The sequence below is a fragment of the Hippopotamus amphibius genome, chromosome 12 (genome assembly GCF_030028045.1).
Source record: "Hippopotamus amphibius kiboko isolate mHipAmp2 chromosome 12, mHipAmp2.hap2, whole genome shotgun sequence".
Lineage (NCBI taxonomy): Eukaryota > Metazoa > Chordata > Mammalia > Artiodactyla > Hippopotamidae > Hippopotamus > Hippopotamus amphibius.
In genome coordinates this window covers 85,506,175-85,531,236 of record NC_080197.1, presented here as the reverse complement: position 1 = coordinate 85,531,236, position 25,062 = coordinate 85,506,175, and the positions used below count along the sequence as shown (strand labels likewise).

Genomic DNA, 25,062 nt, shown 5'->3' with positions numbered 1-25,062 from the left:
TATATTCCATCTCCTTGGGTGCAGAGTATCTACATAAATTGTTTGGCATTCTTCTGCACAGAATGTTTCGATTCTTCAGTCATGTATTACCAAATTTTGAAAGACTTAAAAATAAATCTGCTCTTGTGTTCATCAACAGATGAATGGATAAAAAAGATGTATATGTACACAACGGAATACTAGGCAGCCATAAAAAGAATGAAATTTTGTCATTTGCAACAACGTGAATGGACTTGGAGGGTATTATGCTGAGTGAAATAAGTCAGACAGAGAAAGACAAATACTGCATGACATCATTTATTTGTGGAATCTTAAAAAATAAAACAAATTATGAATGTTTGTTCTAAACATTCAAAAAAGAAACAGACTTATATAGAGAACAAACTAGTGGTTACCTGTGGGGAGAGGGAAGTGGGGAGGGGCAGGATAGGGTTAGGGGATTAAGAGGTATAAACTACCACGTATAAAATACATGGATAGGGCTTCCTAGGTGGCGCAGTGGTTAAGAATCCGCCTGCCAATGCAGAGGTCACGGGTTCGATCCCAGCTCCAGGAAGATCCCACATGCCGCGGAGCAACGAAGCCCGTGTGCCTAAAAAAAAATAAAATACATGGATATATTGTACAACACAGGGAAGGTTGCCAATACCTTATAATAACTGTAAATGGAATATAACCTTTAAAATTGTGGATTACTGTTGTACAACTGAAATTTATATAATATTGTAATCAACTATACCTCAATTAAAAATAAATGAAACATCTCTTCTTTGAAGAGAGGAAAACACACATGCACTGAGGTGACAATGACTGTTAGGGTTAGTGTGTGACTTCCCCCAGAGGGTTCTGAAGGCAACTGTGGTGAACCACAATGGGTTCAAGTTCAACTTTGTCATTTCCTACCTGTGTGATCCTGAATATGACACTTGAGTTTCTCTTGCCTCTGTTTTCTCATCTGTTCACTGGGGGAAACAGGGTTATTGGAAAGATCCATTAGCGAATATGGGTAAAAAGGCTCTGTAAACTGTAAATTGATGCCAAGAGCTGAGGTGCTATGGAAAGGCCCTGGGGAACCAAGTTTGACTGAGTTGCTTCCAAACCTCCGGGATGGAGCTAGAGTTCTTTCCTCCCCACCCACTGCTGAAATCAAAGCACAGGAAGCCAACCCTGCCCTGGGCATTGAAGCCAGGGAGAGAAACTACATCTAGAGGCTTGGAACAGCATGGGGTTACACGGTTCAGTCTGGGAGTTGGCCTGTGACCTTGTGCAAGTTATTGGACCTTTCCGAGCCTCAAGGCTCTTATATGTAGAGTGGAGGTAGTAATATGTCACCAAAGGCCTGTTGTAAGAATTAAATGAGCTAATGCAGCGCTCCGCACTGCACCTGGCCTTGATGTCATCATCCTACTTAATCCTCACAACCTTCCTTGTTTACAATTGAGGAAACTGAGGCTATGAAGGTTAAGGTACTTGCCCAAGGTCAGCTGGTAAGTGGCTAAGTGGTACTTGGAGTTCAAGTCTGTGGGACTCTGAAGCCTGTGTCCCTTCTGCTGCAGCAAGCGGCCTCTGCCCACAGCCCGGGCTCCCTGGTTCTCTGAGACTCTCCCTCTCCCTTCCAACCAGCTTAAGTCTTACAAGGGTGCAGGAGTGACCATGGCACCCTCAGGGCCAGAGAACTATCCCTCTGTGGCTCTCCCTCCAGGCTGGCTGGCTTGGGGTAGATCTGGGCCGGGAGGCGGTAATGCCCGGGCCACGGGTCAGACAACATTTCCCAGCAGAGGGAGCCTCTCCTCCTTGGAGAAGACCCACCTCTCCACCCCGGCCATATCCAGGGCCGCTAGAGTTCCAGGCCAAGCCATTGCTCTCAAATCCTCTAATAGCTCCTGACAGCCTTTGAGGCCCCCAGTGAGGAAAGAAGCCTAGTGGGTTGCTCTGCCATTCTCCCTAAGGCAGCCTCTCCGCTAGCACCCCCAGCCCGGCTCCTGAGGCTTCCAAACTGAGTCCCTGTCAGCAGAGGCCAAGGAACCCCGGACAAGGCCCGTGGCGGTGACGAACACAGGCCACGTCAAAACGGCCCTGCCACGGCCCACAGACCTGGGTTTGAATCCTGGCCCTGCCTCTTATCTTCGTGACGGGGTCCTCTGCCAGCCCCGGTCTCCTCCTCTGTAACATCCAGTAGTGCTAATATGTCACCACTACTTCCCAGGGTTGTTGTGTGGTTTAAACAGTGGGAGGCCTGTGAGGCTCAGAGCAAGGCCTGGCTCACAATCAGCTCCCGGTAAACAGCAGCTTTTGTTACTGGGCTGGGTGGCCTCGGGTGAGGAAACGGCCAAGGGGGCCGTTCTGCGGAGGAGGCCAGCAGACGTGTCCGTGGAACCCCGTGGCCACCCCTGTGATTCAAGGATCCTGTTCTGATGGCCCGCAAAGTGAAAACACACACTTCTCCCAGACAGCCTTCTCAGGCCGGCTCCCACACAGCTCTGCAGCCCTAAGCTCAGGCCCGCTGCCAGTCCCCTCCCCATGGCCGCCGCGCTGGTGGCCCTCCACCCTGGCAGACAGGGGCTCCTCCAGAGGGGACTGCGAGGTTGGCTGTCCTGACGCAGCCTGGGATGTCAGCCCGGCTGTGCGGACTCCTGGGGAGCCCTCCCCTCACTCCTGTGAGGGTACAAACCCGTGTCTGTCTCTCTAACCCCTGGCTCTGTGCCGACCCATACAGACTCGATACATGTGTGTCGAAAAGAACTGAGTTCAGGCTCCACCGAGGCCTGGGATGCTGAGAAGGGGCCGTTATCATCTCCCTCTTCTTTTCAAGGGCTGCCCTGTTTCCAGGAGTGGCAGTGTCCCTGGTTATTCCAGGGCATGACCTAGAGAAACCCCTGTTGGGTCAAGAGAAGGCAAGGGAGAACGTGCACGTGGGGAGAACAGGAAGACAAGTGGGGGCTCATTGGTTTGTGTCCCCTTTTACCCAAACTGGGGCACCTGGACAGGATTCCCTCCTCGCCAGCAGTGGTACTTTCCAAATTGTTGGAAACATCTCTGTATCTTCCACCACTCCAGCCACCAGGCCAGCCATGCCCCTCCTCCTCAGAGGAACCGTGGCTTCCCGTGGTTAAGGAAGACACTGCATTTGAAGGGAGGACTTGAGGGCAAGGCTTGGGGTTGGACGGACTCTGTAACATCCCTCACAGTCACACAGGCCATGTCACCTGTAGACACACACGGTCAGCCAGGGGCCTGCAGGCTCACAGGCACAGAAGTACACACAGGCCCACTGGTCCACAAACTCCTAGCGGCATACGGAGAGGCCACCCACACAAGCACACATAAACACACCCTATCACACAGGTGCACAAACACATAGGCTCACTGACAAAGAAAAATACAGGGTCCCCTCACTCCCTGAGGTTCCTGGCCCGTCCCCTGCCCTTCCTACCCCCTCTACCCCCAGCACTTTGCAGTCCCCCAGCCAACCGGCTCCACACGTGGCCTATGTGACTGTGGTCAAGGCTGCAGAGTCTATCTAACCATAGGGAGCAGGAGTTAGGGGGCTGAGGGAGGGCCACGCATGACCCTGGAGTTCTCCCCACAGACCTAGGTATCTTCCTGAACTGTGAAGTCCATGGTCCCTTACAGGCAAAGGCGAGAGGCGGGCAGCCAAAGCCTAAACCCTGCTTTGTGGATATTTCCTCCAGACCAGCCTAGGCGACCCCTCATCCCCTACATCCTACGTCTGTGATCTGTCCTGGGGAACAAGGGGCAGAGGCCTGCAGATGAGAGAGTCTTGGAGACAAGAGCTTGCTGAGAGCCCTCAGTACCAGGCCCCCTGGCGCTGGGAAGGGCAGAGCCTGGGCACGGATGCTGGAGGGTAGGAAAGGGGCAGTATTTGTGGCATTTCCCCTCCAGCTGGAAACAAAGGCCGATTCCTGTGTCCAGCTCCAGCAATCCGGTCCCACCCACCCGAGTGGCGGGAGCTGAAGGAAATCCCGCTGGCCTCTGGCCTCACCCAGCCACTCAGACTCTCTTTCAAACAATCTCTCTCCCAGCCAGGGCCATTACCTGCTCTCAAATCCTGGGGACCCCCTCCTTGTCCAAATAACAAGCCCTCCCCATTGGGGGTGTTTCCTTTAACCCCTCAGACTCTCTCCTGAGGCAGCAAGGGTCCCCTCAGTACCACCTAAGAGCCTGCCAGACCCCTACCCCCTTGCTGGGTAACTCTGCCCACCCTCACCCTAGCAAACTCAGGCCCTGCTTGTGTTTTTTTGTTTTGTTTCGTGTTTTTGGTTGCGCTGGGTCTTAGCGGCAGCACACAGGCTCCTTAGTTGTGGCATGGGAAATCTTAGCTGCGGCATGCATGTGGGATCTAGTCCCCAGACCAGGGATCAAACTCGGGCCCCCTGCATTGGGAGCATGGAGTCTTATCCACTGCGCCACCAGGGAAGTCCCCCTGTTTGTGTTTAGAGTGGGCAAAAGACCTGATGCCCCTGGGAACTCCTGTGACATCCAAAATGCTCAGCCAGACCCTCAGGGCATCTTCATGTCCTAAGTTTCAACGGAACATCCCCCCAAAACCTCAGCTAGTGGGCACGTCTTCCTTTATTGCAGCAAAATTGCAGCTCTAGGGAACAACGGAGGTATCACTCTTCTGACTTAGCGAACAGTCGAGATACTATGTGATACTAATAGAAGAGGAACTAAAGGCATATTATTAAATTTACAAGAGAATAACTTATGATCAATAATTAGAAGGGAGAAAACCCAAGTGACCTAAATTCCGAAGCTTTTAAATCTAGAGACAGCAGAAAGAAAAATACTGTGTGGGGGTTCTTACACGTGGAATCTAAAAACAAGCCAAACTCATAGAAACTGAGAGCAGAAAAGTGCTCTCCAGAGACTGAGGGAGCCGTTGGTAAAAGGTACACACCTTCAGCTGTAAGGTGAGTAAGATCTGAGGATCTAATGGAGAACACGGTGACTGTGAAACCGAGTCCCCCTAAAACCGAGTTCCCTTACCACATTTATGAGTAATCTCTTTATCCGAAACTTGATTCCCTTTCTTGTCCCCCCGACCTCAATTCTGTGCTAACTGAACACTAATCAACCAGTCAGGGGACTAAAATTGCTGTTGTTGATAACATCATTCATGACTAAAACTGCTATTAATAAATGTCACCATTAAGGTACAAACTTAGGTGGCTTCTCCAAGGCAAGAGGAGCTAACAGACCCTAAGCCATGTACCAACTAGCCAGAGAATCATAAATCAGAGACGACCTGACTCTCGAAGCTACAACTAAGAAAAGTCACAGAAATGTCACAAGACCATGATTAATCCCCTTAAAAAAGCCCCTAACTCAGAGACCGAGTGGGAGTGGTTCTGAGGCTTGTCTCCTACTCCCTTACTTGGCGGCCTGCAACAAATCCTTCCTTTGCTGGAAACTCCCGCTGGCAGAGTTGGGCTTTCTGTATGGTGAGCACGCAAGCCCTTCACTCAGTGACGACCAGAGTTGATAACACCGTATTGTATAATTGAAATTAGCTGAGAGAGTAGAACTTAAATTTTACTCACCTAAAAACTTCTCACCAAAAAAAAAAAAAAAAAAAGAAGATAACTATGTGAGGTAATGGGTGCATTAATTAACTAGACGGCAAGAATCCTTTCACGATGGATGCTTAAATCCAATCATCATGATGTACACTTTAAATATCTTTTTTCTTATTAAATATCATTAAAAAAATCTTGCATCTTTTTAAAAAATTGAAGTATAGTTGATTTATAATGTTGATACTTTAAATACCTTACAATTGTATTTATCAGTTATACCCAGTAAAGCTGAATAAATCTAAAGATAGCAGTGTAAACATATTATTTAAAGTTATTGAAGTAAATGTCAGAGAAATAAATAGCTTTGGGAAGGGGCTGGCCCCAGCAAGAGGGCCTGGGGATGGGTAGAGTCGCTTCTCATTATAAACTCTTCTGCAGAATTTTAAAAATTTATTTACTCTGGGCTTATTTGGGATTTCCTGAGTTATTTTCAGAATGGCTGCCTCATGCCTCAAAGTCCTCTGCAGTGGCTCTACATTCAGCTGTACAACAGCCCCTCAGAGAGCTCTTCATAGGAGAGGCAATATTTAGGGCTTTGAATATCTTTGAACAGGTAAGGAAATTGAGGCCCCTGTCACACAGTGAAGCCTCCACCCTCCTGGAGACTCTCAGCTCAGGCTCTTTCTCCTGCCCCCTAGCTCTGCCTGCCTCTCGCAAAACCAGACAGCTGTAGAGTTTTACAGCTAGAGAAGGACGTTCACAGGTGTTTTGCTTTTATTTGGAGAATGTGGTAGAGACGGGATTTGCAGCCCCTTCTTACAAGTATGGAAGCTGAGGTTCACACACAGGGGCTCCAGCTCCAAGCCTGGGCGCTCTCCTCCAGCGCTGGGGCCAGTTCGGTGGAGGAGGGTCAGGGCCTCGAGGAGGCCTGTGGGGAGGAGCAGTCCTCAGGTTGCCGGACTGCGGAGGAGGAGATGGTGCTGGGGCAGCTTCTCAACAGAGCCCAGGCCCCCGAGGCATTGTGAAGGCGCCATCTCATCTCAGACTCCTGCCCTGAAGCACCATCCCTTTCTTAAGAGCTTCCCTCCTGAGATGAGTCATCCTCAGGGCTCTGGGCGGGCAAGGAGTGGAAGGATCCATCTAGGGGATGTCCTGGAGGAGCTGGAGAGGAAGAGGAAGGTGACTCAGTGACTCAAAATGTGGCCCCTGTCTGCCAGCCTCTTCCTGAGGTGCTGGGCAGAGCTCTGGCCGCCCCTCCCCTCCCCAAACGTTAGCAGCGGCCAAACTGCCTTCTCACTTGAGCTGTGGTGTCAGGGCCCCGGGACCAGGTGGTTTCCTGAATCTTAGAGCCAAAGAAGATAACACAAGGCTGGGAAGAACCTTTGGGAGGATCCAGTCTAAGCCGGGCTGGAACCGAGGCCCCACACGCCCTGGTTTACTGCTCTTCTCAGGACTCCACGGTGCCTCTGGCCTGAGCAGAGGAGACCAAGGGAGGGCATGACCTCTGCCTGCAGTCCACGGAGCTGAGACTGTCTCCTCTGTGCTGCATAGGTGGATACACGGAATTCACAGGAATCTGCCCCACGTCCCCCCTGAAGGAGACCCACAGTTCTTCCTCTTTAGGTGTCCTGTTCTACTGTTTTCATTTGAAAAATCCCTAGGTTGTCTGATCTAAATCTCCCACTCTGCAATTTAAACGGAGCAAAGCCCACCCCACCCTCTGCTAACCACCCCACCCCCCACCTTGCTTTTCTTTCCTGCTCATCCTGGTGCAGAACTGGTTACATAATTTTGGGGGCCCAGTGCAAAATGAAAACGCTGGGCCCTTTTGTCAAACATGATTAAGAATTCCAAGATGATGACAGCAGAGCATTAAACCAAGCGTGGTGTCTGTACAGGTTGGACACCCATGAAGTTGGCCCTGCCCTAGTGTCAAGAGCAATGCTTGAACTCAATACTCATAACTGGTCCTGAAAGGTCAAGTTGTCTAATCCCCTGCCTTCCTGTCACCTGCCTTCCGTGGGTGAGAATCTCCTTGACGTTTCACCCCCCATACCCTTTCTAGGATCTCCAGGCCTCTGCTTTGCACACTGCTGGGAAATTCTTCTGCATGTCTAAATCTAAGTCTTACCCCTTTAGGCCTGTTTCCTCTCGTTCTGTCCTCACTGAATATGGAGAACAGCTGGTCCTTTTGAGTAATTAATTCTTGTAGACTTGGACACAGTCTGTAATTCCTTTTCCCTTTCCTCACTGGGCTGAGTCTCCAGTGCTTTCTCCGACTCTGTGTCTCTCCTCTGATGCCTTGCCCAAGTTCTCTGTGTTTTGTGGAAAGCATGGGGTCCACAAGAAGCCCCAAAGAGTACCCATGTCCAGAGGGCTCCACGCTCTAGAGAGGTGGGGAGACTCCAGCACTGAGGAACAGCCACCCTTCATGTGGCCCTGTCTTTCTCCTCCAAACCCTACTCTCCCTTTGTCTGTTTCATGAACTCTTGCCCCGTCCCCCCTGACTCTCCCCAGCGACGCTCACCTTTACCCATCTTGATGTTTCTGTTCCCAGTGTATGTTTCAGACCGAATGCTCTCCTTGGGGAAGCCCCCATTTCCACATCCCAGGACGGAGATCCGTGGGCTGGGATTGGGAAAGCTTTCTCAGCAACCACAGCAAGGCGTGGGGGAGAGTGAGTATGAAAGATGGACACCAGCCACACTCCCAGTTCTCCAGCTAATAGAGTGCCGAAGCGGCCACTATAATCTGGAAGAGCAGATACTGTAATCCCATAGTACTTCCTATTGGCTGCAGGACACAGCTCTGCCTTGACACTGAAATTTGGGTGTGCCTTGGTTCTGGAATTCACAGGGCTCACAAGTTGTGAAGCAGCTGCGGGTGGGGGCTGGGGAGGGTTTCAGCCGAGGAAGTGAGGTCAGTCAACAATTGATGCCTGTCTGGGCCTTTAGTCATTGTCTCCCCCAGCCTCTATTCCTGTCAAAGGGGGTCTGGGGGGTGAAGGGGATGTCCTGGCCCATCTTACACAATCCCCATATTAGAGCAAGACACCTTAGCAGTCTGCTTCTGCTTTTAATACCCACATCTTTCCACCTGGCTCTGAGCCACCACATCCCCAGCCTTTTCAGTTATTAATTTAATTAAACACTTTCATGGAAGGCCTGTGTCAGCCTCAGCCAACTAGCATCTTTGCTATGAACTGAGATAAGCATCATGTCCCTTCATTCTCCCGACAGCCCTATGAGGCTGACACTGTTCATCATGCCCATTTAGCAGATGGGGGACGGAGGCATGGAGAGGTGTCACTGGTCTAGGGCTACACAACTAGTCTGGATTCTGACTTCAGCATCTTTGTGGATAACCTGGAGGCTATGGATAAAGTGGAGTCCTGCCTCAGGGTGCTGCAGCGGTTAGAGCAAAGCGAGGCAACAGTGTCTCTGCTCTGAGCCCGGGCAAGGGCATCAGGAGGAAGGGTTTACTTCTCTCTCCGGGAGAAGCCACTCTGCTCCCCTCCCCAACGCATCTTGTTCACCTTGTCCCAGCAGCGTCCCGAGGGAGACTCCTGGTCCCTATGTCTAAAGCTCCACTTGGTGGGTGCCTCGAAGGAGCAGTCCGAAGCCGTTCCCAGCCTCTCCCCTCATTCTGGCCGTCCATGGAGCAGAGAGGCGTCCCTGTCATTGAGCTGTGCTGCGCCCGGAGGGGCTCAGACCGTCGCCACTGACCCAGAGCTGCCTCATCTGGGCCTGCTTACCCTGCACTGAGCGCTGAGCGGTAAGAGGCTGCGGAAGACGAGACCGGAGGGAACAAGAGGGGGTGAGGGGGCCGAGGGAGGAGGTTGAAGGATTTGGACCTACTGGGGAGTCCGCGAGGGAGGGGGGATAGGGCGGAGCCAAAATATTTGGTACCCTGCCAACCCCAAACTCTGCCCGTGCTTCTGACCCTGCGAGGCCGAGAACCCTGAGTTTTGGGTGGGAAGACGGGTAGCTTCTCTCCATTCTGCCCTCCCTGCATGTGGTTCCCTCGGTGCCCCCCACCCGTCCAGGATTCCAGGCCGCCCCTCGGCGGCTCTGAGCGAGCGGAGGGGAGCCTCCACCTCTGGCCGGCCCTCGGATGGTGCCTCGCGTCCTGGCTCTGGCCCGCATGGCTCTGGGCCCGGACCCCACGAGACCCCCAGCGGCCCAAGGCCAAGGCCCGCCCCCTCGGAGAGGCGGATGTGGGAGGCTGGGGGCGGGGGCGCGGCCTTGATCCCGGGCGGGGGCGGCCGAGGGGGAGGCCACCCTCGGGGTCTGCAGCCGCGCAGGGGAGGGTCCGGCCCCGAGCCCTGGCGAGGGGCGAGCGGGCGGCCGTCGGCTCGCTGGGCAATAGGAAACGGTTTATTAGGAGGGAGTGGTGGAGCCGGGCCAGGCAGGAAGACGCTGGAATAAGAAACATTTTTGCTCCGGCCCCTTTCCCAGTCCCGGGAGGCCGCCGCGCCAGCCGCGCCGAGCCAGCCCCTCCCCGGCCCCAGCCCCGCCCGGGGCCGCACCCGGACCCCGGACCCCGGCCCGCTGTCCAGCGCCCGTCGTGCGACCGCGGCCGCCGCCGGGGAGGGGAGGAGGCCGTCCGCTGCACGCCTGCGCCCGCAGGGCAGGCCCAGAGGTGAGTCGAGGTCCGTGGGCGAGGCCGGTGGGGGCTGGGGGGCGGCTGACCCCCGCCCCAGTGGGCCCTTCCCCCAGGCAGATCCCAGAGAGACCTTCCGAGAGGTCGCCGTAGGGTCAGTCCCAGCTGCTCGTGGGGCAAGCTGCCCCTCGCCCTCCTCCAACATCTGCCCATCACCCCACCTAAGACTGGAGGGGGCTGGACCAAACCCGCACTGGGAATCAGAAGGCTTTGCTCCTGGGACCAGTCGCTTAGCTTCTCTGTTCTGTCATCCTCTTGCGTAAAATGGGCAGAAGGATCCCTGCCCTGCTTCACGTACAGGGTAAGGGATCACGTATCCTTCCAGGCGCCTGGCTTGACCTGGTGGGCGTCCACTCCCAGCGCTGTTGAGCCTCCCCTTGAAGCCCAGTTTTCCCAGATCAGTCTTTGCGGCTCTTGCTAAAGGAATCTGACCCTGTAACTCCCCCAAACCTCACTTCCAACCCTGTGTGGTCAGGTAATAGCCAGGGTGCAGGTCAGAGGGGATCCCAGTCTCCCTCCAGCCAGGGGCCCCAGGTGTTCAGTCTGCCCCGGAGGCCAGTGCCTGTTATGACCATCTCTGGGCTGGCCACCCACCCCCTCTTTTCTTCTCGAAGGACAGGGGCATAGTGGACGGTAGCTCTCACCCGCTCTATATGGGCAGCTTCTGGCTGAGTCAGGATCTGTCTGACATCTCTGACCCCTTACTGTTTATTTGTCCTGGTACCTGTTCTCTCATCTTATCAGATGGTTAAAGATAGCCCTCATTTATTGAATACTTACTATGGAGACACTGAGATACATTTTTGTCATGCAATCCTGGCCACAGCCTAGCAGAAGAGGTGTTATTAAGTCCATCCTACAGAAGAGGAAAGAGATTCAAATGTGAATCACTTGTCCAAAGCTCCGTGGACGGTTGGGTTTTTAGTAACATTTAAGTGCCTACCGTGTACCACTTAGTACTCTGCTAAATAATTTTACTACATTATACCTATGAAATGGGCACTATTATTATTCCCCACTTTTCATAGGACAGCCTAAGCCTCAGAAAGTTTAAGTAACTTGCCTCAAATCTCATAGCTCTAAGTGGTAGAAGTAGGATTTGAATCCAGGTCTACATGATCCAGAGACCACAACCTGACCTCTGTGCTACACTGTGCTGCCTTTGCATTCTGTCTGAGATCCTAAAATCCAGACTTGATGCTACATCCCAGTGCTGTGAAGTGATACAGATGAAAGTGCTTTGTGATGGTAAGGGGCAACCAGGATGAGCAGCTCAGTCTGGTCCTCTGCTGTATGGTCCTCTGCTGATGTGCAGAGCAAGGTGCTTCCAGCTCCATGACAGTCCCTGCTATGCTGAGCCCCTGCTGCTGATGGGAGCTGGTTATATCAATTCCTCAGGTGTGCTGGGGCAAAAGCGATTGACATCCACCTTCTGAGCACACCCCTACTCTGCTTCTCTCCACCTAAGATGAAGCCTACAGAAAACAGATGATTTCTAAACAAACTCACACTGGGCACCAGGGGATGACAACTGCAGTCTGTAAATGCAATCCCTGCTTGCTTTTTTTCCTCCTTTGAGGGACCTACCTAACACCAAACAACTGCAGAAATAAAATGACCAAGTGAGGATGTATTACCAGCAATTTAAGTTGATCAAGACGCACATGGGCAAGAAACCTAACATCCCCGCGCGTCCGTTTCCTTATTGGAGTGTCGTGAGGATTAAATGTGATCAGCCATCAAAGTTCAGAACTTACTCTCAAAATATTACTCAGAGAAGGTTAACTCTTATTACTAAGAATTTCACAGTGGGAAGTTAATGTTTGAAATTAGTTTAGCATTTGTGATTTCTGGCTAAAAACTGTGATGCTTCTGTCAGCAGATCTCTCAAGAAGTTTTGTTAGATGTGAAAGGAGTCCACAAGTCCCCAGGAATCCGTGCTAGAGTCAGGTCTCCGGGCAAATCATGCAGGGTCACCTCTGAGTTGGGACTAATCTGGACTCAGCAGCCTCCTGTATTTAGTCTTGCGCTGGGCCCAGTTAAAAATTGGACAGTCACAGTTTTCCTCCACCACATTCCCAGGATTAGACCAGAGGCGGATTCTGCAAATGCTGCCGAGCCCTCCCTGCGCGCGTCCTGGGCCCCAGACGCTGAAGATGGCCTGAACAAAGCCTGCACCCCGCCCTCCCTCCACAGTGTCTCCAACCCCCTGGCCCCAGTGTTTAACTTTGTCCCTTCTCCAGTAGAAGAAGGGAGAGGTCCCGGGTTCGAATGAGAGGCCCTGCCCTCTGCACTCCACTCCCACTCACCCAGCAGGGTCCTGCCCAGTGAAATGAAAGCACAGGGACCCGTCAGCAGAGTGAAATGAAAGCACAGGGACCCGTCAGCAGGACCCAGTGTAGGACCCAGTTCTCAAAGTGTGGTACCCACACAAAGTGATCAGAATTACCTGGGGAATTTTTTAAAATGCAAGATTCTTACTGGTCCCAATGGGCTGAATCAGAATCTGGAGTGGGGGTGAGACCAAAGAATGTGCATTTCTAATGAAGCGCTGCAGGTGATTCTGCTGTGTAATTGTGTAGGTGAGAGGGTGCACTGGAGCACAGAGAAGTGAAAGCACGGGTAGGGGATTCTAGAAGGATGCCGGCTGTCATCCGTATTGCTACCCACTTTTTCCTTCTTGCTGTGTACCCTCTCCTTAGCTGCTTTCTGGGCAAAGACGGCCAAGGATGGATTCTCGCCCTCACCCCAGTGGGTGAATTCGGCTTGTCTGGGGCAGGGCTCCCTCTCCAGCCGCCAGTCCCACTGTAGAGTGCTTGCCAGAGTCTCCACTGCCTTCCGGGAGGGGCAAGAGGCAGGAGATGAGGCAGAGGCTCGGGACACAGCTGCAGCAGCCCAGGGCTCCGTTTCCTCCCCCAGCCCTGGGCCTCTGGGGCAGAGGAAGCCCAGGCAGGAAGGCCAGAGCTGCCACCAGCCAGAGAAGCCCATAAAGCGCCCCCCTACCCCCAGTCATCCTGCCCTCAGAGCCTCAGCATCATGGATCTTCATTTGGCACAATTCTTAGACTAGGGGCCTTCTGCAGTCTATGTGGCCATACGCCCAGCACTACCAGCCTTACCATGTCATGCCAGAAGACACTCCCCCTCCTGCATGTCGGCTGCCCCTACCTGGGGATCTAGTCCCCAGGCACACACCTGCATCCTCTCCACCATTCAGAAAGTCCTTCTTGCTGTCTGACCTCAGTCCCTCTTGCTGCAGCCTCAGCCTGAATCTTCTCATTCTAAACCTTTGAGAAGAAGTGGGTAGCTTCTGAAGCACTAGGTAGTTTGGGAGCTGAGATGGGGGCTAACATAGATCAGAATTACTCCCCTAACACTCTCCACCAAACTTCTGGAAAAGTTCAACCTTAACCAGCCACAGGAGGTCAAACATTCAGTGTCTAAGTAGGTTTCACTTCCCCTCCACATCGTTGGCCCTACCCCCACTCTTTCCCAGGACAGCAAGGAGAGAGAAGTGACTCAGAGAGGGCATCTTACACTCTGATGAGGGTGCAAAGAGGTTCCTTCACACCTGGCACGGCCAAGCTTTGTATGGTTGTTACAGCCCTGAGGGCTCAGACATGGCTGCCGCCCTGGATTGGGATATGGAGTAGAAAAAGCCCTGGGGGACTTTCCTGGTGGCACAGTTGTTAAGAATACGCCTGCCAATGCAGGGGACACGATGTCGAGCCCTGGTCTGGGAAGATCCCACATGCCTCGGAGCAAACGAGCCTGTGTGCCACAACTACTGAGGCTGTGCTCTGGAGCCTACAAGCCGCAACTATTGAGCCTGTGTGCCACAACTACTGAAGGCCATGTGCCTAGAGCCCAAGCTCTGCAACAAGAGAAGCCACCGCAATGAGAAGTCCGCACACCGCAACGAAGAGTAGTCCACTCGCCTCAACTAGAGAAAGCCCGCACAGCAATGAAGACCCAATGCAGCCAATAAATAAAATTAATTTATAATTAAAAAAAAAGAAAGAAAAAGCACTGGATTAGGAGTCTGGACACTTGGGTTGTACTCCTGGTATTGCCACTGAAGCCCATCTGACCTTGCACAAGCCTCCTCTCCTGGCTGAGCCTTAATCCCCATCTTCCCTAAAATAAGGAGCTGGGCTTTGTGATTCACAAGGTGTCCTCCTAGGATTCAATCATGGGGGTGGCCCAGCCCCAGGTGGCTCCTGCAGACCCTGTAGCCACTCCAGCCTGCCCTGAGAATATGTCCTGAACTCCCTGCTGTGCGTGACTCCTGCCTGTTCTATCCAGACCCCAATCTAAACAATCTTGATTCCTGTTCCCAGCTTGGCGGGACCCTGAATGGCAGGAAGTGAAGACAGGAGCCTGTTTATGTTTGAGGCAGCCAGGCGCGGGGTGGGGGTGGGGGGGGGCATGGACTGGGAAAGGGGTGGGCAGGGGTGGAGGCAAGGGGCAGGGGACAGAAGGGTGGGGGTAGTGCTGAAGAGATGCTCCTTCTACCCCAGTCCTGTACCCCCTGCGCCTTCCAGCCTGAACTCAGCAGCAGGGTAGCTGGGAGTCCCCCAGGCTCTCAGTCACTTAAACATGGCTCCCCACCCTTTACCCCTAACAGGATGGTTTCCATGGGGAAGTGAACCAGGACTTCCCCTGCAGGCCCCGCCCCAAAGCCAGATGCAGGGAGGAGGGAGGAGGCCTCCCTGTTCCCCCCACAAAAAAAAACTCCCAGTGATTTCCTCTGGGTGGGAGGGACCCACGGTCAGTGGCTGAAGACAGTGAGGGATCACATTTCATAGATGTTATTGCACCCCTTCTCCTCTCCAGGGACCATGACCTTGGACCCTCCCAGGAGAAGCCTTCTGATGCTACTGACGGCCTTGGGCCTGACCCAGGGTGAGTACTAGTGGAGCGAGTAGGGAACAGAGGCCTGGGTGGAGAAAGGGCTATCTGGGCTCAGCTCCTGTTGGGCTGAATTTGAGGAGCTGGGGAGGAGGGGCACGTAGGAGCTTGGCTGGGGTGTGGGAGACAGGCTCAATGAGACTAAGCTCCCAGCTACCCCAACCCCCCTGTGCTGTCCTCCTGATCCAAACCCACAGACTGCTGCTCTGTCAGACTCCAGGGTGGGGACCTCTGTCTGGGGGTGCGGGCAGTAGGGATGTTGGAGGGAGGGCCTGGGAGAGCCCTCAGAGTTGGGGCTGGGGGTGGGCTGGGCCTGGACCTGGGAGGGAAGGTCATAGGATCAGGGAAGGGACAGAAGCCTGGTTCTCCTGGTGGCAGCTGTCCCTAGCAGGGATAAGCCCCTGGAGGGAAGGATAAGCTGAGGATGGAACTGAAGGAGCAAGGCCTCGAAGGTTTGTTTGAGAGCTCAGAAGGGCGGGAGCAGCGGGCAGACTTGGGTGTTAGGCTCATCCTGGGGAGCTGGGCTCAGAGAGGCTGAGCGTCCAGTGTGTCTGCCAGGCAACCCTGTGAAACCCTCTCGGGGCCCGCTGGTGACCTGCACATGTGAGAACCCACACTGCAAGGGGCCTACCTGCCAGGGGGCCTGGTGCACAGTGGTGCTGGTGCGGGAGGAGGGCACAGCCCCCCAGGAACATCGGGGCTGTGGGAACATGCACCAGGAGCTCTGCAAGGGGCGCCCCACCGAGTTCTTCAACCACTACTGCTGCTACAGCCCCCTCTGCAACCACAACGTGTCCCTGGTGCTGGAGGGTACGTCCAGCTTCCCCAGCAACCCCTCTTCTTAGACTCCGCCGTCCCTGCCCTGCTTGCCTCTCATGCTGTGGCCTGGAGGGCGGGGGAGGCAGGACCCTGGGATCTGACTGGCCAAGTGGCCAGGTGGGAGGCATCTGGTCTGGCGGAAGCTGGGCCTCAGTGTCCCTCCTCCACCAGCCACCCAGACTCCTCCAGAGCAGCCGCAAGGAGATGGCCAGCTGCCTCTGATCCTGGGCCCTGGGCTGGCCTTGCTGGTCCTAGTGGCCCTGGCTGCCCTGGGCCTGTGGCATATCCGGCGGAGGCAGGAGAAGAAGCGGGGCCTGACCTGCGAGCTGGGCGAGTCCAGCCTCATCCTGAAGGCATCCGAGCAGGGGGACAGCATGTTGGGGGTATGGGCCTGGGGGGACCTGGGACACAGGGTGGTGGGGGGTAGACAGGAGCCACAGAATCAGAGGGGGCACAGAGCAGCAGCCGAGAAGGGCACAATGGCAGGCGCTCCAAGATTTGAGTGGGCGCTGGAAGGGAGGGGCTGGTAAGTGAGAAGCATGGGGAGACACAGCAGTGGGGCCCCGGCTGAGGAGAGAGCGATGGGTGGGGTGGGTGGGGTGCCTCTCAGCGGCATCTCGACGTTTCCAGGACCTCCTGGACAGTGATTGCACCACGGGCAGTGGCTCAGGGCTCCCCTTCCTGGTGCAGAGGACAGTGGCACGGCAGGTCGCCCTGGTGGAGTGTGTGGGTGAGCAGTGGGTGAGCCTGGGGGATGAGGACCAAGAGTTCCCGTGAGCTTGGAGGGATCAGGGAGCTCTTGGCCCCTGGAGTCACAGGGGCCAGGCCTGAGTCAGAATGGGAATTCTGCTGGCCAGGGAGGGGCTGGAGATGGGTCAGTGCCAGATCCTCCTGCAGGAGCTGGGGTGGAACAAGAGGCACGTGGGGTGAATTCGGTTAAACATAAACATCGGAGGTTCTGCGGATGGCGTCCGTGTGGCGTCACGATGGGGGACTCTTCTGGGGATTGCTGTGCCCAAGGGCTCTGTGTGTCCAGTATGTGACTCCCCTCCCTCCTCTCTGGCCGTCGAATCAGGTAAGGGCCGCTATGGCGAGGTGTGGCGGGGCCTGTGGCACGGGGAGAGCGTGGCCGTCAAGATCTTCTCCTCGAGAGATGAACAGTCCTGGTTCCGGGAGACTGAGATCTACAACACAGTGCTGCTCAGACATGACAACGTCCTAGGCAAGCGGGAGCGGGGCGGGGGTGGTGCTGTGCCAGGCCACGGCTCTCATGCCCCTGCACGCAGGGCTAGACCACCACCTCGCCTCCGGACACTGCCCTCACCCGGAAGGACTCCCGGCCGGCCCTCAGCCCCAACCTCTCACTCCAGCTTCCTCTCTGACCTGAGCCAGATCTGCCTCCACCCCAGCCCCAGCTTTGTCCTGACCTGGTCCATCCTCTGTCCCCAGCCCTGACCCTGACCTCTAGCTCCTTGGTGAGCCACCCGACCCTCCGCCCACAGGCTTTATCGCCTCAGACATGACTTCCCGCAACTCGAGCACACAGCTGTGGCTCATCACGCACTACCACGAGCACGGCTCGCTCTACGACTTTCTGCAGAGGCAGACGCTGGAGCCCCAGCTGGCCCTGAGGCTCGCCGTGTCGGCGGCCTGCGGCCTGGCGCATCTGCACGTGGAGATCTTCGGCACGCAGGGCAAGCCGGCCATCGCCCACCGCGATCTCAAGAGCCGCAACGTGCTGGTCAAGAGCAACCTGCAGTGCTGCATCGCCGACCTGGGTGAGCGCGGAGGGGCGGGCCCTCGCGGGGACGGGGCGGGTCCTCGCGGGGACGGGGCGGGGCCTTCGCGGGAGGCGGGGTCCGTGAGTTCTTCCTCTCCGAGAGGGGCAGCCTTGGCCTGTTTGGATGCCTGGCGTCGTTGACGACGCTGATTGGCGCTTTGAAACGTACTAGACGTGTGTGGTCTCATCTCACCTCCACAAGAATCCCACAAGTTGCCTTAACACTCTTTTCAAGCCCAGACTCCTCCCACCACAGCAGCCGCGCTCCAGGAGTTAGGAGAAAGGGGCAGGGAGCCAGCAACCTGCGTTCTCATCCTGGCTTCGCTGACTACCTCGCTCGCCCTCCCCGGGCCTTGGGGTTCAGTTCTGGGCATCATAATGGCTGCCTCGCCTGCTCACATCTCTCTGGGTTCTTGCACCTAGAGAGCGCCACCCAAGCAACGTGTAACTGGGACAGTTATCCTCCCCCTGGCTGCTGTTCCCCAGCCCACCTCTGGGCGGGTCTCCATTTGCGGGCCCCTGTGTGTCCCGCTGTCTCTCTCCATGCCCCCTCAGCCCTGGACTCCAGCCTCCCGCGGACCGCTCTGTCTGTGGGCTTGAGTGAGTGACAGGTCCGGTACCCACAGGCCTGGCTGTGATGCACTCCCAGGGCAGTGATTACCTGGACATCGGCAACAACCCGAGAGTGGGCACCAAGCGGTACATGGCCCCCGAGGTGCTGGAGGAGCACATCCGAACCGACTGCTTCGAGTCCTACAAGTGGACGGACATCTGGGCCTTTGGCCTGGTGCTATGGGAGATCGCCCGCCGGACCATAGTCAATGGTGAGGCCCCCCCCGCCTCCACACAGGGTGGGAAAAGGGGAACAGGGCAGGTGGATAGACAGGCAGACAGGCAAGAGACGGGGCTTCCTGCCTGGCGGGTGTCCGTGGCCTGAGGGGCTTGTGGTCAGACTTCCCATGTTCCCTTTCCTGTCACTCACCAGCTGGTTCCGCTGAGTGACCTTTTAAGGTTCGTCTGAGTCTGATTCTGACTGTGAAATCTTGGATAAGTGATAATAACAGAAATATTAATAGCAGCTAACGTTTATCGAGTTTAACTGTGTGCCAGATGCCCTGCTGTATACATGTATTGCCTTACGGAATCGTCCTGCGTTGGCAGGGAGCTGGTATCGTTTAGTGTGTAAGAGCATGGGTTGGGAATCAGACTGCCTAAATCCAGTTCCTGATTTTGCCATGTGCGAGGTACTTAATTCCTCTGTGGCTCTGTTTCCTCATTTGTAAAATGAGAATAAAAATAATTTCTAGTTGTTGAGATAATCCCACTAAGGTATTCAGGGCAGTGTCCGGAGCTGTTCTGGAGCTGGGTAAGTATTAGCGGCAATTATGCTTGTAATAACGAATGTTTGACACAGTAGCATCCCCGTTTTATAGATGAGCCGACTGAGGCACAGAACTGCAGCTGGCTAGAGGCAGCGCTGGGGTCTGAGACGAGGCAGTCTGACTCTGGGGGCCAGTGTTCTTTATTACTGTGCTACTTACACCTCTCTGGTCCTTGGTTTCCTTGACCACAAAAACGCAGGATGTAATAGTGCCTATGTGAGGCAGCAGACACTGCCTGTGTGTTGCTGCCTCACTATTTTTAACATTATTATTATTTACTATTATCATTTGGCTGCACTGTGCAACCGGCAGGATCTTAGGTCTCCGACCAGGGATCGAACCTGTGCCCCCTGCAGTGGGAGAGGAGTCTTAGCCATTGGACCGCCAGGGACATCCCTGCTACCTCATTATTACCGCGGGTGCCACAGGAGACTCAGATTTGGAGGGGTTGGGAGCAGGCAGAGGGACCTCATTCCTGATGGCCCCCTGTAGGGGGCTGCCCTGTGGCTGCTGCCCTCCCAGCCTTGGGGTGGGTGGGTGCTAGATGGTTCTGGACCGGGTCGGGAGGCTGGTCAGTCTTTGCGGAGGCCCCTGCATGGGGAGGGGCTTCTGGGAGTCCTGACGGGTTGGGGACCACCCTCTGGATGGGCTCAGGTTCCCGCCCCTTCAGATATGAGCTCTAGAGGCCGTGGCTGGGGAAGGGGGCACCTGGAAGGAGCCGAGTCCCCTTGGACCAGACCGCAGGCAGGAAAGGAAGGCTGCACCGGCCTGGGCTGAGGGGGAGGCTGACTGCAGACTCCTGGGGCGGAGGGAAGCTCTGTCAGCCCCACACAGATTCGTGGCGCATTATAAACACTGTAATCTGGTGTCAGCCCTGGCGCTGATTAAAGGCCCATTAGACACGCTCAGGCCTCTGTGCAGCACTGATTAGGGCTCGAGCAGCACAGGGGCCGGCCTGGAAGCCTGCCACGGGGAGCACAGCTGGTGCGGGCTCTACGGAGGTTGCGGCTGTGCTGTGTGGCCGAGGCCCCCAGCCTGGGGCTGGCAGCAGGGTGGGGCAAGGGCTGCTTTCCTGGGGTCTGGCCTCTGCTGCCCCAGCAGCTGCCGCTCCACAGGCATCATCTTCAGAAAGCTCCCGCTAAGGACAGTGCATTTGGGAGGATGAGGGGAGGGGGAGCTGCTGGCTGAGGGGGTCCGCCGAGGCCTCTGCCGTCCCTGAGAGTGGGTGGATGTGATCCGGACGCGGATAAAAATCTCTTTCACTTGGGAGATGTGTCTTTTGCCCCTTTTCCTCATTCTACATCCTTAGCCAGCAGCATCCAGCCTCCCTCCCTTAAGTGTAGCTTGGAGGTCAAGAGCACGGGCTTTGGTTAGACTTTCTGGCTTAAATCCTAGCTCTGTCACCTACTACCTGTGTGATTTTAGACAAGTCTCTTAACCTCTCCGGCCTGAATTTCATTGCTTATAAAGTGGAGCTGAGAGTGTTGCTTACCTCATAGGGTTGTGAGGATTTAATGCCATGCAGTGAGGACAGTGCCTAGCACATAGTAAGTGCTCAGTAAACATTAGGTACTTGGGGGCATCTGTGATGGCTGGGGCCTAGGAGCAGTCCCTGGGCCCTTGGTGGCAGGCAGCTGTGGAAAGACTGGAACAAGACCTGGCCTGGGAATACAACGAGTGTACGTCTCGACTCTGTCATTACTTTGCTGCGTAACCTTTGGCTCAACTTCTCTGAGCATTAGTTTCTTCATCCGTAAAATGGGTGGTCAGGTTGGTGTGAAGACTCACAGAATAATGCGTGTAAAGTGTTTGTAGCACAATACCTGACATATACAGTAAATGTAAAATGAAAGGCAGTAATTATTATTACTTATACATATATTTATTATATTTTGGTGTCCCCCTCGGGGGTAGCCTGGCCAGGCAACTGGTCTCCTGGACCCTGGGACGGAGGGTGGGCAGGGCTCTCCTCTGGGTGGTATTGGGCCTCCTTGGGCTCCCAAGTGACTCTCCCATTGCCCTCCCTCCCCAGGCATCGTGGAGGACTACAGGCCACCCTTCTATGATGTGGTGCCCAATGATCCCAGCTTTGAGGACATGAAGAAGGTGGTGTGTGTTGACCAGCAGACTCCTACCATCCCCAACCGGCTGGCTGCAGACCCGGTAAGGCCTCTAGGGGTGCTGGGATGGCCCAGGGTATTGGGTCACAGCTGGGATTTCTGGGCCCAGGAACTTGTGTCTGGCCTCTGCCTCGCCTGGATAGATTCTGGGGGACAGATTCCAGGGTACCTCTCTGGGTACTCCCTCCCACGTCCCTGCCTGTGGACCTTTGGGGACTCTCTGGTTATTCTGGTAACCAGAACCCTTCACCTTGCCTGAAAAGTCAGAAGCTCTCTGCTGCATTTCCTGCCATGAAGTTTTTGTTGTTGTTTGTTTTTTCTCAAAACACTCCATATACTTATACAGGGCACATACACGTGTATATAGACACATATAGGCATTCACACGCTCCTACACACACACACTCCCAGGTACAGGCACACACACACATATGCCAGCCTGTTGGCCCCATGAAGAGAAAGAGCATGTCTCCTTTGCTGACCCTTATCTCCCGGTTACTTGTCACAGTGCCTGGCATACAATAGGTACTCAATAAGTGTTTATGGAAAGAATGAATAAACATCCACATGTGTATACATGTATGTATACACAGACACTTGTACATTTCTGCACAATGTACACATCCACAAAAAGCCACTCACATGCACTCCTTTGCACACACACATTTACTCCCTCTCAGGAACTGACTTGAGTTCTGAGGCAGAGGTGAGGCTGGCTCACTCTGGGACCTCTGAGCTTCCTGGGATGAGTTCCTCCCTGGCCACATGCACTTTGAGGGCAGCAGCACTGCCCAATCTTCCAGTGCCCACAGGGTTGGTGGACGCAGCCAGGGTGGGTAGAGGTGCTGGGAGCCCTGCCCTCTGCGCTGGGGTCCGGCCGCAGGTAGGGAAGTGGGAGTCCCAAGGCCTACGGATCTCCCCTTTCTTGGATCTTGGGGGGGATGAGGCTGGGGGGTACTCACCGAAAGGTGTCCCCGAGGATCTGAGTTACATCTCTCTTTCCCTCCTGCCTGCCTTCCCCCATCCCCTTCTCACTCCACTCCCTTCTTCCACTTTTATCTCTTTTCTCATCCTTGCCTGGTTCCCACCATTCTCCCTCTCACCACTACTGTCGTTCCTCTCCCCCTCCTTTTCAACACTCTCGTTTCCCTCTTCTCATCCTTTCTGTTCTGCTTGTGTCTCCCCACTACTGGGCATCCTCCTTGCCTCTTCCTTTCCACTTTCCCTGACCCATGTCTCTACTTCCTCTCCTCTGCTTCGCTCTCCCTCCCCCCAGGTCCTCTCAGGCCTGGCTCAGATGATGCGGGAGTGCTGGTACCCAAACCCTTCCGCCCGCCTCACTGCGCTGCGGATCAAGAAGACACTACAGAAACTCAGCAACGGTCTCCAGAAGCCCAAAGTGATTCACTAGCCACTGGTGGGGCCTGAAGCCTGTCTCCCCTCTGCCTGCAGTGTGTGGGGTGGGTGGTGGATGGCAGCCTGTCTGGGTAGAGGTTCTGTGAGTGTGTGTGCTGGGGACGGGGGGTGCCCCTCTATGGGCAGCTGTGCCTGCCGGACTTGGCCCGCAGCCCATCCAGCCAAAAATACAGCTGGGCTGAAACCTGATCCCCCGCCGTCTGGCCTGCTCAAGGCAGCAGGCTCCTTGACGCCTGGCTCCCTCCCCACCCCCACGCCCTGGGCGCTCCCCCTACCACCCCTAGGGCAGGATGCAAAAGAGGCCCCAGAGTCAGGGTGGCCAAGCCAGGGAATCCCTGTCCTGGCCCAGAGCCTGGGCCTGCACTTTACCCCTGCCCTCAGTCAACCCCACTGCCCCACCAGAGCTGCCAGGGTGGCACAGGGCCCTGTCCAGCCTTCAGTAGACACCCTGCCCTGCCAGGCTTTAGCCTCTGGCCCAAGCTCCAGACGCCCGGGGCCCATCAGTTTTTCTCCGTGGATTTGTATCACAGCTCCAGGCCGCCTTGGGCCTCTGTCTGCCTTCTAGACAAGACCCCCAGCTAACTGAATGCTAGCTGCCTGCGCCCCTCCCCCAGCCCCTCCTAGTTGACTTATTGTGGCATCAAACCCCAGGAGTCTTGCTGCAGGTGTGGCAATCACAGGCCAGTGGAGAGGTGGCAGGTCAGATGTGCAAGGCCCAGGACTTTCAGAACAAGCTGAGAGGATGTTGGAGCCAAGCGTGGCCCCGGAAAGGCTCTGCTGGGAGTCAGGAGACCCAGGGTCTGGTCCAGGTACTTGCCCTATGTGAAAAGAAGGAGGCCTTCACTGGCCCAGGACCTTCGTTTCTTTATCTACATATTGAAAGATTTGTAGATGAAGATTTGATCCTGATGTCTTTTGAGGTTTTTTCAGCTCTAAAGTTCTTTGAAATGTTTATCCTGTGTCAGAATTCAGTTCATCAGTCCCTTGTACTCCTCATGCCCCAGCCCCTGGCAATTTGCCTTAAGATGGAGATTTGAAAATAACTTTATCTGAGGCCAAGGGTATCTGAAATGCTTTCTAGTCTAATTCTACAAACTCCAGTTCCTGTCTTAAGCCATGCCTGTGGCCATCCTTGGACTCAGACAGCTCTGGGCCTTCTGGCAGGCAAGGCAGCCACTCACCTGTTCTGTAGTTTCACCTTCTCTGCCCAGGGCTGAGAGGCCAGGGGCCAGCTTCCTGCAGGGCCTCCAAGGCTCAGGAGAAATCTGGCTTCAGCCAGCAAGCCTCTAGCACCCAGGTTCCTGCTCCCCACGGGTCCTTGGCAAGGTCTCAGAGAGTGTGTGTCTAGGAAGAAGCTGGTGGCTCTAGAGAAACACATGGCAAGTTTGGCATTTGGAAATGTCAAGGGTGTATGTCCATACACTGAGGATGGACTGGAGGGTGATTGGGTTAGAAGTAGAGCCTGAGGGTTGGAGGTGGGGGGGCGAGGAGCAGGTCTTAGGCTAGGGACACGACAGCCCCAAACTTGGGAAGACCTGGCCTCTCAGCCCTCAGCCCTGGGACAGGGTGGAGAAGGACCCTCAGGTCTCCACAGGAGTTAAGGAACACAGCCTCCTCCCCTCCTGCTGGAAACGCCCCAGCACAGCCTCCCTGGCTGGCTTCTGTGTTTCTTCCACTGTCAGAGAGGCACTTTCCCAGGCTGCCTCTCAGCATTGTGCAAGGCCCGGAGGAGAACCAGGAAGTGAAACTGGGTGAAACAGAAAGCTTCATGGACCTGCCAGGTTCCCACATCACTGTGGGGCACTTTGCTTCCTGGCAGCGTCATGTCTTCTGGTCACTGGAACCCACCTAGCCCAGGAATCGGGATGCCCCTGAAAGATTTTCTCTCTATTGGATTTGGGGATTAAAAGTCTCCTGAGACTCCACAGCCAGAAGCTGAAGGCAGCAGCTCTGCAAAGGCTGGAAGATCCCTAAGAGGAGAAAGTCTGAGGCAGGAGGCAGAATGATGGGGGAGGGTTGAGAGAAGGGGCCAGAGTTGGGAGAACAGCTATGGCCAGGGAGAAAAGGAGGCATTGGTGAGAGAGGTCTGCATGATGCTTCTGAGTTCAGGACGATGTTCTAGGGCGGAAAATTACAGTCTCAACCTGGAGATACTGTTTGTGGGAGCACCTAGCTGGTGCTTAGCACATAGTAGGTCCTCAATAAAGCATGGTTAAATCCAAAGCTCCTGCTGAGTCTTCCCAGGCCGGTGCCTCTGCAATGGCCCGTCGCAGAGGGAACCAGAGGGGACGGGGAAGGAGAGGGTCCCAGGGTATCCTGCGTGGGCTTTGCCCTTGAGAGACAAGTCAGTTGACTCAGGCCCGTGCTTGGACCGAAATCTCAGTTCCCACCGCCGGCTGGGAGCAGCCTGCTCGCGGCGCCTCCACATTGCCC

At 55.1% G+C, this 25,062-nt stretch overlaps 1 protein-coding gene across 5 annotated transcripts; it reads left to right on the top strand.

Annotated features, from left to right (window-relative positions):
• Positions 1-9,825: 9,825 nt before the first annotated feature.
• ACVRL1 (activin A receptor like type 1) lies at positions 9,826-24,919 on the top strand. 5 transcript variants are annotated; one of them, XM_057702464.1, is made up of 10 exons: positions 9,826-10,181; positions 15,038-15,106; positions 15,671-15,922; positions 16,103-16,314; positions 16,562-16,661; positions 17,007-17,153; positions 17,434-17,709; positions 18,338-18,535; positions 21,126-21,256; positions 22,490-22,905. In XM_057702464.1, exons 2-10 carry the CDS (start codon positions 15,043-15,045, stop codon positions 22,622-22,624), a joined length of 1,515 nt encoding a protein of 504 aa, XP_057558447.1. In that variant the 5' UTR covers positions 9,826-10,181; positions 15,038-15,042; the 3' UTR covers positions 22,625-22,905. The 5 variants fall into 5 exon arrangements, with proteins under 5 accessions (XP_057558447.1, XP_057558448.1, XP_057558449.1 ...); XM_057702463.1 differs by lacking the exon at positions 9,826-10,181 and having other exon boundaries at positions 15,010-15,106; XM_057702465.1 differs by lacking the exons at positions 15,671-15,922; positions 16,103-16,314; positions 16,562-16,661 and having other exon boundaries at positions 9,832-10,181; positions 22,490-24,919.
• Positions 24,920-25,062: the final 143 nt, after the last annotated feature.